Source organism: Pan troglodytes, chromosome 2, assembly GCF_028858775.2.
Source record: "Pan troglodytes isolate AG18354 chromosome 2, NHGRI_mPanTro3-v2.0_pri, whole genome shotgun sequence".
Lineage (NCBI taxonomy): Eukaryota > Metazoa > Chordata > Mammalia > Primates > Hominidae > Pan > Pan troglodytes.
The window spans coordinates 85,768,855-85,781,400 of record NC_086015.1 but is presented as its reverse complement, the minus strand read 5'-3'; the positions used below and the strand labels follow the sequence as shown (position 1 = coordinate 85,781,400).

At 35.1% G+C, this 12,546-nt stretch overlaps 1 protein-coding gene across 1 annotated transcript in view; it reads left to right on the top strand.

The window, feature by feature from the left end:
* GBE1 (1,4-alpha-glucan branching enzyme 1) overlaps positions 1-11,309 on the top strand; it is a 275,660-nt gene extending 264,351 nt beyond the window's left edge. Inside the window, exons 15-16 of the mRNA XM_054680807.2 lie at positions 1,764-1,879; positions 10,549-11,309. Of these exons, the coding sequence (XP_054536782.1) occupies positions 1,764-1,879; positions 10,549-10,605 (173 nt within the window). The 3' untranslated portion in view covers positions 10,606-11,309. The remainder of the gene's footprint in view (positions 1-1,763; positions 1,880-10,548) is intronic.
* Positions 11,310-12,546: the final 1,237 nt, after the last annotated feature.

The following is a 12,546-nucleotide window of genomic DNA, read 5'->3' as shown; positions in this document are numbered from 1 at the left end:
TCCATCCTCACCCTCCCCCAACCTTCTACCCTCAAGTAGGCCCTGGTGTGTGGTGAATTAACACAGGGACGGAAAACCAAATACCTCATGTTCTCACTTACAAGTGTGAGCTAAACATTAAGTAACATGGACACAAAGAAGGGAACAATATAATCTGCATTTTAATAGTAAAAACATGTACATTCTTTGAAATACAGTGTCAAACGTGTATAACAACATAGTTTAGTCTTTAGACAATGCCTAATGCATATATAGATTCCCAACCCCTTGTAATAACATAACTACTTACTCAGTGAGAACTTACAATAACATGACTACCAGTCAGTGATTCTTAACACCTAGGTTGGGAACCATTGCTTTTGATGATATGCTTGCCTTATTTAGCCACTGCTATCAAAAGCCTACGTTGTGAACCAGTAATTCATTAATTGATATTTTAATTCAGTTGTTTTTTAAAGTATTCTAGAACATTACTCTCTAAACTGTACTGTTTTAGTTTTTGGAAGATTTGTCAAAGTATTTTGAAGAACAAAAGCTAAACTTCTATGTTAATAGTTTTTTTTTAATTCTACAATATTTCATTATTTGCCATGTCTTTGATTATTTATTTTCATTATCCATATTTCAGCATTAAATATATTGGTAGGCTCAAATCATTTTCAGCTATCTTGAGTGACTTTAAATGTCCCTGTGCCTGGTAGTCATCATTTGAATCTCGGTCTTTCTCTCTTTCTCAACTCAGTAATATTCTGATTATCAGTTTCAGTTTGAATTAGAGAAGGCTGACCTGGATTGACTAAAATGGAGGCAACACTACTAGAAAAAGTTCCTGTAGCGTGTCCATCTTCATCTCTGACTTAGACAAAGATTTTCAAGGGTTGAAAATGATGGCTCATTGTTCCTTGCTCACAGGTTCTATTAATGTGATAATGTTTGCAGTAATGATAATATACTAACATTTCTGAGATTAATGATATATTTTCCAGGAAATCAAAACAAAAAGCACTTAAATTATCTGTATTTCTACTTAGGCTAGAAGAAACAAGATTTCTAAGGTACCAATGCATATTTAATTATAGATTTTTGTATCAAGTACCATTTCTAGACATTTTGAGCCTAATAAATTTGAACATAATGATACCTTTTATTAATTTTGCTGTAAATATGCTAATACTATATAACAACTTATTGTGAAAAATCAGATGTTCAGTACAGATGCAATGATGCATTTCTTTTTTGAATATTTTTTATCTGAAGTTGATTCAATTCACAGATGCAAAATCCACAGATATGGAGGACTGACTGTATGTATTTAGTAATATATCTAGCAGACACATGGAGATAGTATAACTATTAGTAAATATTTAAAAGATGACTACATGTTGAACTTATTCTTTATGGCTTGTCTTGGTAGAAATAATATAATCTCAAGGAGCAAAATTTCTATTCAATTTGGAGAAGAATTTATAACAAGTGGAATGGGTTGCTTGAAGAGAAAAGTAGATTAGGTATGTTTCGTGCCAGGCTGGGTGATCACTTGATGAGTCGTGATGGAAGTATAACAGGGATCTCATGAGTGTGTGCAGTAGATAGCCTATAAAGCCCCTTTCAGACATAAAACTATAAAAGAAGAAATGAGTTCTTAGCACAAATTATGATTTAACACTGCTCAAAAACTCACTTCTAAATTGCTCTCTCAGCACGTATTTTACAATGTCTCATTCAACTCCTCAACTGTTGTGAATTCCTTAAGAGCTGTACATTCAAAATTGTGCTAGATTCAGATGCAGCGGAATATGGAGGGCATCAGAGACTGGACCACAGCACTGACTTTTTTTCTGAGGCTTTTGAACATAATGGGCGTCCCTGTTCTCTTTTGGTAAGTAAGTTTCTCAACATATTTCCTGCTATTTTAATTTACTCTTTTATTCTTATAGTAATGTTTTTGTTCAAATAAACAACTCTTCAAATAAGCAACATGGAATAAAAGCATGAAGGAAAGGGGTTAGGGAGAGGGGACTACGCTTGGCCAGATGTAATGTGTAAAAATTGGGTTTTGGAAAAACTAATAGTAAAGGATATTTAGGGGACAATTGGCAAAAATTAAATATTAATAGGATTCAAAACTGTTTCTCAAGAAATGAGCAGAAGGCAGTTTTTTTATTTTTCTTTCAATTATGAACATTTCTATTCTTTATGCAACATTTCACTTTCCTTCTGTTCTTGTTTTCTCCATAACATTTTATATTAAGCAGATTTCTACATTATTGACTAGCAGATGAAGTTTAATTTAAAACACCTTAAAGGAGTCAATGAAAAATGTATCTTTCTTTTCTTTCATGTAGTAAATTGAAGACTGAATTCACTCTAGTTATAAAATTCTCTGGATTTTTTATATTACTGAATGAAGCATTATATGACATAACTAATTTTTGCATTGTGGTGTTCACACAAATAGAATGTTAGAATGTTGCTTTAAACTACTATGTTTAAATTCTTTAAAATATGTAGAATTTAGTAAGTTTCTAGATTCAGAGGAATTCATTATTTAATTTATGGCCATATAGTAGGTTCAAAACCATATCTACCATTCCTAATTCTAGGACGTACCTAACAAATACATGACTTTACCATAGCTGTTAAAGTTCTTATTTTATTAAATTCTCTCACTTTTCAAAGGTTTAGATAGAAGTCAGGCATGAGAATCTCTATGGTACCCCTAGGTCTTCCATCTTTCTACTGTTTTCCCACTTCTCAGAGTGATGCCAGCACTCCACTTTGTAAGCTGCCATATTATATATAAAAGTGATATGCCAAAGATCATAGCATAAAATCATTGAAAAGAGCAGGGATTACAAAGAGTGAGTTGCTGGATTATGGGTTGTGAGGAAAGTGCAATGGAAAATCCTGTGAGAATTAGGTGTTGCCCTAAATGTATGTGTGTGCATATGGGTGTGTGTTGATGATGACACTGATACAGCTTTAGATATATTTGGAGAAAGATATATATTTTTAAGAGAGAGGGCTCAAGGGTGCTATCACATTCTTAAAGGAATTATTACTGTAGTCTGTGAGAACATTCAATTTTGACACATAAAATAAGATTGATAAAAATAGTTTTGGAAGTGAATACGAATATTACCATAAAGTTCTGAAATAATCAAAAGAGTTAGATGCCCTTAGGGGTTAGGAAAGATGATTCAGCTCACAAAGGGGAGTCATTGGGAAGGAGCAACTGATTGCAAGCAAACTGAACTTTCACTGATGGAACTAGACTGAAAGGACTTGGAAAGACTCAGACAGCAAAATTCTTACATAGCCAGCTTTTCTAAATGTCCGTGTACCCCAACAGGGTTCTGTTATGAAGAATTTGAAGGTATAGTGAAAAGATCACAACACGCCATGGCACAGGACCTGGAATCCTGACCCTTGTCTGCCATTTACTTACTGAGAAATTGATTAATTTAACTTTTTTTGCACTGCAGTTTCCCCCACCTGTAAAATGAAGATGATTCATATTATCTTCCCTACAGCAAGAGATTCTTAGGAAGCAGAAACTCTTTAACATGCCCAAGCTTTTTGGAAACTGTAAAATGCTATTGCACATGTATTTTAAAGTTGTTCTTGCCATGGAGAGGCAATTATTGTTCAGTCGTTTAAACATGTCAAAATACTAAGTGTTTCCAGGACACACAATTAAGAATACCTTCTCCCAGCTTTGGGGAAATGATCTTCTTAGGCGACGGCTCAGACTCTTTTGAGGTGGGCAGAAAATATCTTGGCATCCTTTCAATTTTGTGAGAGTAAAGATCTGCTGGCATAATTAAAACAAGCCAACCAACAAGTGGCAGCAACATCAGGAGATTACTTTTCAATCACTAATCGAATTGATCTCACCAGTGTGGAAAATGCAGTTGTAAATTATCAGGTAGAATAAAGAATGTCTCATAAGTATCAGTAATACATAGAGGAGGACAGCACTGCAAGGACATGGGAAACAGAAAAGAGCTGAATGCTGCCTGCAACAGAATTGTAATCCAACACAGCCGTGAGATAAGGGCTAGCTCTCTCTTCCCAGCAGCAACATCTTGTTTTGGATGACTACAGTGCTTCAGGAATTACTCGTTTAAATACACCTTTAGGCTCCAGATGATAAGATCACTCATTTTAATGTGAGATTAAGGGAGCCCACACAGAGGAGTAAAATACAGAAAATCTAGACAAACGGGTTTTCTTTTTACCTAAGTTATTCAGCAAAGAGCCAGAGGAAGAAAAATCACATTAACAAATGTACCTATTCTAATAATGCTTCATTATAAGAGAACTCCTTATTAAACTGAGTCGTATGTGCTGGGATCCAGTGGAGTTGCTTGAACATGATCATAAGTGCTGTAGGTCTTATACCACTTCCAGTGAGATCACTCATACCTCCCATACTCGCAGACTAAAAGGAGGAAGGAAGAACAAAACACAACTTTTCCTTCTTCCATGAAATTTTTGCCCATCATAACTAGTACACAGCATTTGCTAAAGCTTAATTTGCAAGCTTAATAATCCAAAGGATCTGCTGAATAAGTGTCAAATCTGTTTTCAAAGATAGCAACAAACAGCCCGAAGGAATCTTAAAATAGCCATACATGCTGCAGCATCAGCAGGTACCGCTCTAGCGTTGTCTCTGTGTGCTCCCTCAGTTGAAACTGTGAAGCCGGGGATAACTGCATGTATACCGCCATTGAAATGTATTTGCTAAGGTCAGAGTATGTCACAAATGTCCAAAAGCGATAGGGCAGAGCTCTGCCAGTCTGCTTTACTGGCAGTTATTGGAAACTCCATTTTAGCATAATCATTTCTCTATATTTTGATTCCTGATACCGGAACTTAATATGTTAACCTATATGTTAATCAGTGCACTGGAGGCAGGGGACTTCCTTTCTCTCCTCTGATTCATAAAACCAAATTCCATAGCACAAATGGGAGATAAGAGATTATTGAGCCTTAAATGAATTAGATTTCTTTACAGTAACTGAATGATGATGCTGAAAATGAGAATAAAGCAGTAGGTTTAGCACTAATTACTTTGGCAATTAGGTTTCTTATCAATAAGAAGTAGATGTATTTACTCTCATTCTAAATTTGGAGGTTCAAAAGTAGACTTGATTTAAATACAGGATTTGGCATAGATGTATCACTTTTATTGCCCCTCAGTTGTAAGTTTTAATACAGCTTAACAGTTGGAAAATATCTTCTGCTCTATTCAAAATTATGAAAATAGTTTTTTAGAAGAAAGAAAATCTTGATTTTTAGTTTACTTTTTTAATGTATATAAGTTAGATGAGCTAATATACATTTCTGTACAGAAATACTAGAGTCACTTTTCTCCTAACCCCAATGCAAAATAATGAGAATTAGAATACAAGAATAAAATTTATTTTTTCTTAGAAAAGTATTTTATGAACTAAAGCATGTATGTGAAAACTAAAATTATTTTATATCATCTTTATATTTTTCAAAAAACTGTGATTTTTATTATAAAAAAAGTGTTTATGTAGACTATGAAAGAATCTGATGACTTTTTCATTGAATGATGTTTGTTTGTTTTTTGTGAGACGGAGTCTCACTCTGTTGCCCAGGCTGGAGTGCAGTGGTGTGATCTTGACTCACTGCAACCTCTGCCTCCCAGGTTCAAGCACTTTTCCTGCCTCAGCCTCCCGAATAGCTGGGAGTACAGCCGCACACCACCATGCCCAGCTAATTTTTGTATTTTTAGTAGAGACGAGGTTTCATCATGTTGGCCAGGCTGGTCTCAAACTCCTGACCTCAGGTGATCCACCTGCCTCGGCCTCCCAAAGTACTGGGATTACAGGCGTGAGCCACTATGCCCGACCCACTGAATGATGTTTTCATTCTACCAGAATTATATGTGTATGTGCTATTTCTAAACTTAACAATTTCTAAGGGAATTTTTTAAATTGCCCTTTAAAGTATTAAATATTTTTTCATTTTAAAATTTTCTTTTTTTAAATGTTTGACACTGTGTTTTCAAAGACTGTGTAATTAAATTTTGCAAGTCAATTATTAGTCCTAGAGGAAAATACAGTCCTAGAGGAAAATAACATTTTGCCTGAATGACATAAAACAGAGCATTGTGTGAGCAGTTATTGTCTTAGCCACACTCATGGTTAGTGAGTCAATTAAGTCATTAAAGTTGTCAAAATAACTGAGTAGATTAGCATGCATTTGACTCTCTTCATAAATGAATTGGATTGTACTGTGCTATTCTGACTCTTTGTGAAGAGCAGACTATTAATATAGCTAGAAAGAAATGAAACTCATGGCTGTATACTACATTGTCTCATGTTCTTAAGGCGATTCTAGGTATAAAATGTTTAGGGCTTACAGGCTAATAAATGAGCATATGAGATATGTTTATCAGCATGCATATTATCATGAATGATAAGTGGCTTCTATATACAGGTACATCAATATACTTTTTATGTTTAAATATACTTAAATGATTGTGTTTAAATCTACTTAAATGTGTTCATGTTTCTTTTCTCTTGCCATATTAATCAAAACTATTTTATAAATTAAAATGATAAAATGAGAATTACAGAGCCAATACTTAGGCTAAATTTTAGGAACCCCAAATTGTTCATGTCTGTAATTGTCTCATCATAAGGGTTAGCTCTGATTATCTTACGTTCTTTAGTATAATCAGTAGTAGTTTTCTAACCACTAAGAAAATTGATTTACATACTCAGAAGAAAACTCAAAATTCCATAAATAGCCATAGTTAAGAAAAATCATTGGCTTAGGGAAATTCTTCCATGTTGCCTATACCACAAAGGCTCTGGAGCAATATAAACACATTCTGGTAATTAACACTGCAGTGAAATATATGTATATTATTACAAAGTATTTCTGTTAATGATACTGTACAATTGTGAACCAAAGGGTTTTTTTTTAGCATATTGCATTAAGAGGTCTCTAAGTATGATGGAACTGTCATTATAAACCTCCTTACATAAAAAGACCAGCATCAGTTAGTGAGTGTTCTTGGAGCATTTTTTAACCATTAAGTGCCACAATGGGAATATATTGCAGTGCATATGTTACAAACCTGGAACTTTGTTATGGCATCCTTTAAAAAAAAAACCCTCTCGGCTGGGCGTGGTGGCTCACGCCTGTAATCCCAGCACTTTGGGAGGCCGAGGCAGGCAGAACAGCTGAGGTCGGGAGTTCGAGACCAGCCTTACCAACATGGAGAAACCCCGTGTCTACTAAAAACACACAAAAAATTAGCCGGGTGTGGTGGCGCATCCCTGTAATCCCAGCTACTCGGGAGGCTGAGGCAGGAGAATCACTTGAACCTGGGAGGCAGAGGCTGCGGTGAGCCAAGATTGTGCCATTGAACTCCAGCCTGGGTAACAAGAGCGAAACTCCTTCTAAAAAGAAAAAAAAAAAAATTTAGACAAGCTAAATTTAGACAAGCTAAAATGCCAAAACATCAAAGAGTAAGACTGGTTCTAAATTATCATTATGTAATTATTATATTTCATTAATGAAATAATGAGGTTATGAATGAAACAGTAGATATCACAATTGCATAGGATCCAAATCTGAGATATGTCACTATAACACGCACTAACAGAGACCTGTCATTATTTATCCTAGGCCTGTCTAATGTGTTTCATTGCAACTTTCCCAGGAACCTTGGACTTATCAGGGTCTTTTTACCTGCATTGTAGGACAATACTCTATAAGAGAAATGTTTTCAATGTAGAGGGACCTGAAATTCTCTTGTCCAGTTTCTGGTTCTACTGAAATGTTTAGATTGGTTTTCACTTTTAGATTGCTCATGGCAGAACAATTCAGAACCATTCAAATTGTAACCTTCTGTCCCACTGATTAGTTAAATCCAGTTACTGTGATCCCCAAAATGAAATATGTAGACTATGACTAGCTGCGGTGGCTCACGCCTGTAATCTCAGCAATATGGGAGGCCAAGGCAGGCAGATCACAAGGTCAAGAGATTGAGACCATCCTGGCCAACATGCAGAACCCTCATCTCTACTAAAAATACAAAAATTAGCTGAGTGTGGTGTTGCTTGCCTGTAATACCAGCTACTCAGGAGGCTGAGACAGGAGAATGGCTTGAACCCGGGAGGCGGAGATTGCAGTGAGCTGAGATCACACCACTGCACTCCAGCCTGGTGACATAGCAAGACTCCATGTAAAAAAAAAAAAAAGAAAGAAAGAAAAGGAAGAAAGGAAGGAAAGGAAGAAAGGGAGAAAGGGAGAAAGGGAGAATGGGAGAAAGAGAGAAAGAAAGGAAGAAAGAAAGGAAGAAAGAAAGGAAGGAAGGAAGGAAGGAAGGAAGGAAAAGAAGAAAGAAAGAAAGATGTAAACTAGACATCCTAATAAGTACATGGGAAACTCCTTTAGAAGGGTAGGTCACTTTCTCAATTTGTACATGTTTTGCTAAGATGTAGGGAGGGAATGGGTTGAATCAGGCTGTTTTTTTTTTTTTTTTCTCCTTCTTTGCTTTGGTTTGTGTTCATTTTGTCTGTAGCTTGATTATGGAAATGTGCCCTCCTTTGGACTGGGTCTGTCTGGATCTTTGGTAATAGTCCTGCTTTATTCGTGGATAACTCCAGCTTCCTTTTATTGAATCAGTCTCGTAACATCTTACGTATGACAAAGAGAAAACATTTCATGGAAAGGATTGCATTAGCAGTGAAATTCTGATGTGGTATGATAGTTATGAGATATTAAATACAATGTGTAAACTCTAGGGAAACAGTTTGTAGCACTGAAATACATGGTTTTCTCACACTTAGTGACTACATGGATGTAATATTTATCTTTTTGGAAATACTGTATTGCAAAACAGAACATGAGACATTGAGTTACACAGCGACTGCTGGCATTTGTTAATCTTTTGCAGATGACTTTCATTTCCTAAATCACTATTACTTTGAATTGAAGATTAGAAAAACTCTTCTCTAGCCATTAAATCCAGAATATAAGTGCCACCATTTTAAAACTGCTTTAACTTTTGATGTTAAAAACCAACCAGCTGTATCAATATGTCTGATTTTTTTAAGAGTAGTATGGGTTCTTTATTGTGGAACCTTAAGAGAAAACATTTGTAGAGTTGAGATGCATTGGACATACAAGTCTCATTCAGTGAAAATCAACTGTTCTATTTGTTTGATTTTTTTCCTAAAGTCATGTTTGCTTTGCACCTTCATTCTGGTTCTAACCTCTGAACGCTTTTTTTTTTAAACCATCAGGCAAGCTTTCATTTAGAGATAAAGTGACTGAAAATAGTAAAATATCAGCAAAGTCAGAAGTGAAGACAGATTGTCACAATGACAACTATCTACAATATTATTTTTACTGTTTGCTTTGTTAATACTTAGATATGTTGTTTGAACTAGCATATAAATAAGCATTAAGCAGTTCAAATCACTTCTCAATTTTATTAAAAAATTTCAGATGTATTAGAGAATATCTTGTTAAATACGCACCTATTGATCCACTATTATTCCTTTGTTCATTGTTCATTTTTTTAATTCAGTCATCAACATCTACCTTGTTCAATGGCACCAACTGAGAGTTAGAAATAAAACGTATGACGTCTGCCTTTGTAAAGCTCATAGTCTAATGAGGGAAACAGATGGTAAACTTGAAAAATCATTCACAAATTGTGTTAAGTGTTCAGAAAGAAACGAAAAAGCTGCCATGATTGGAAAAGAAGAACTTATCATATCTAGGGTTGTCAAGGAAAGCCTCTCCACATAGCTGGGATTTTTCCAAGAGATAAGGAACCAGCAAGGCAAAGAGCGTTTACAGCAGAAGGCACATCATAGGCAAAGATCCAACAAAAGGGGAGTGTTTGTTGTGTCCAAGGAACTGAAAGGCTCCTGCGGCTGGAGTGTAGTGGGTGAAGATGCAAGCAAGGAGCTGAGCTGGGATACCAGATGTAGGCAGGGAGGAGCGAGTCAGGGCTGTGCATGCCATGGAGAGAATCTGAATCCTAGTTTAAGTGCAGTGGCAAGCTTATTCATTGGTTTAAATTGAGAGTTAGGATTCCTTGTATTACATTTCAGTTTTTGTTCTTGAAAGGAAAAAAAAAGACAAGATTAAAAATAAAAGTGTCTTGATGCAAAACCAGTGCCTTGTATATTGCTTTTCTTCATCTAAACGAAGTAGTAACATTGCAAACTGTGGGGCAGCCTTCCTTCACCACCTGATACAGCCTCAACATGGCAGTAACAGGGCCATTCACGTCATTCTTGCGTAAGGAGTATTGGTTTTCATTAAGTCGTATGGCCCCCTCTAGTGGTGGTTGCTTTATGGTAGTCATGTTGCTGCCAGAACTGTTGGAACTGTGAAATTGAGCCTTCTAAGAGCTTGTAAAATTGTAAAGGTAACTGTAACTTTAGGCAGATGTGAGACTGCGTCATGCCTATGTTTCTTTGACATAATGACAGGCCGTTTGGTACTTTCTTCAATTGCACTGACATAATTGTTTTGACGTAGGTGTACATTCCAAGCAGAGTGGCCCTCATCCTTCAGAATGTGGATCTGCCGAATTGAAGAGGCCTGATTTCAGCTCCACCAGATGCAGATTTGTGTTTTGTTTTCTTGTTATCACTGTCACACAGCTTATAACATGTATGCTTTTCAGAATGCAGTTGTCTAGCCAAACCATCAGGTGTCTGAAATTCAATATTGGTTTATGCAAATACAGCAAACTTTTATTTAAGTAGATGGGAGAATATGTTTAAAATATTAGGAATCCTAGACCATATTTTCAAGTCATCTTAGCAGCTAGGATTCTCAAATGGAAGTGTTATATATAATATGTTAAAAACATTTTGCTTTCCTGGCTAATTATTTGATCCTTTTAAATTCAAATTTGAATCATTTGTCATGTATGATTATTTCTGTTAAATGTACACAATATATAAGATGGATATTTGGTGGCTCTATTTGTTCTGATATCTTTTGGTCTAAATTATGAGGTACCAAGATTGTTTCTTTCTTTTTTTTCAAATTGTGTTTAGAAATACTGTAATAAATATGCAGTAGTGATATAAAGAATTATATCCAAGGTAATATAAAAGCCATTACGTATGAAATCATCCATGTCTCATTTTGTGTTTTATTTTGTGATCTCTTGTCCACTAAGTATCATGTTAAATGCCAGCACCTCAGTCTTTCTGAAGCCCTGAAATGGTAATTGTAGCACTTCAGAAAATGTCTTTCATTTCAATCAATAAAAAGCTTTTGTAAAATTGCCTTTGCTAATGTTTATTTTGCTATACTATTATAGGGCTTGATTATAAATGAATATTATTGTGCCTTAACTCTAATACCTTCTCCACATACATTCACATCTACATGATAGACTAGGAAGCGTGGTGATTAATTTTTTTTTTAGGCACAATTTTGTAACTTGAAATCACACTAACCAATTTTGATATCTAAGCTACTCCTTCGTTGTAAACCTGAACACTTTTAGAAGCTAAACTAAGTATCTCCACTCAGTAGAATACTTCTTCATGAATTTGCCCCTTGGTTAATTAAATACCAGGTCACAGGTCTAAGATCAGTGATTCATAACTGAGAGATTATAATGCACTTATGGGACATAAAGTATCTGTTACTTTTTTAAAAAGAACTAATTTTTCCCTAATATTAATACTGACTGCTTGTTTTTTGTTTTTAGCCTGATTATTTGTGGTTAATTAGAAATGAGTTCTTTCATTAAAAACTCAGTAGGAGAGATAGGCAATAGAAACATTTTTACAGCCAAGCCTATACTGTATATTAAACATCATCCTTAAACTGTTTTAAAATAAAGCCGTGAGCATCTAAGTGTGAAAGGTGTTATTTACTTTAACTTCTAAACAGAATAGTAGTTTGATTTCCTGAAAGAATCAGCAGTGCCAGCTGATAATGATACATGCTGGGGAAAATTACTGAAAGTCATCTGTAATGGTTTTCCCATTGCATGGACATTATTAATATCTTAGCACTCGCATGGTCTGTGTACTGTGAGTTATTGGTTAAACACAACTCAGAATCATGAAGCATGATATTTCGTGTTGTAGTTTATAGTTCCTTAATTTTGCATGTGTTCTATATGAAGAGATATACTGTTTATTAGGTATAGTTTTTAAATTACAATAAATTATTTAACACCTGGAACACATTTACTTTTCATTTTGACCTCTGGCAAAGTGAGGAAGAACAGACTAATTGTATGCCATATTTTCATTATATTGATTGATTTTGCTAATAGGTTCTTTAGATTTCACAGTCTAAAGTTAGGATTTAACAATGTAATGTAAGTTAATTGCCCCTGTCAAGTGCCCTTCTCCCCCACCCAGAAGAGCAATAAATGCATGTTGCTAGGTAGGAATTACAAAAACCCATACAAACAAATAAAATATTAAGAGTCCAAAATGGAAAGCAGTTGGGTTATATCACAGCATAGAGGACCTTTATGGAACATTCTAATATTCTAATATT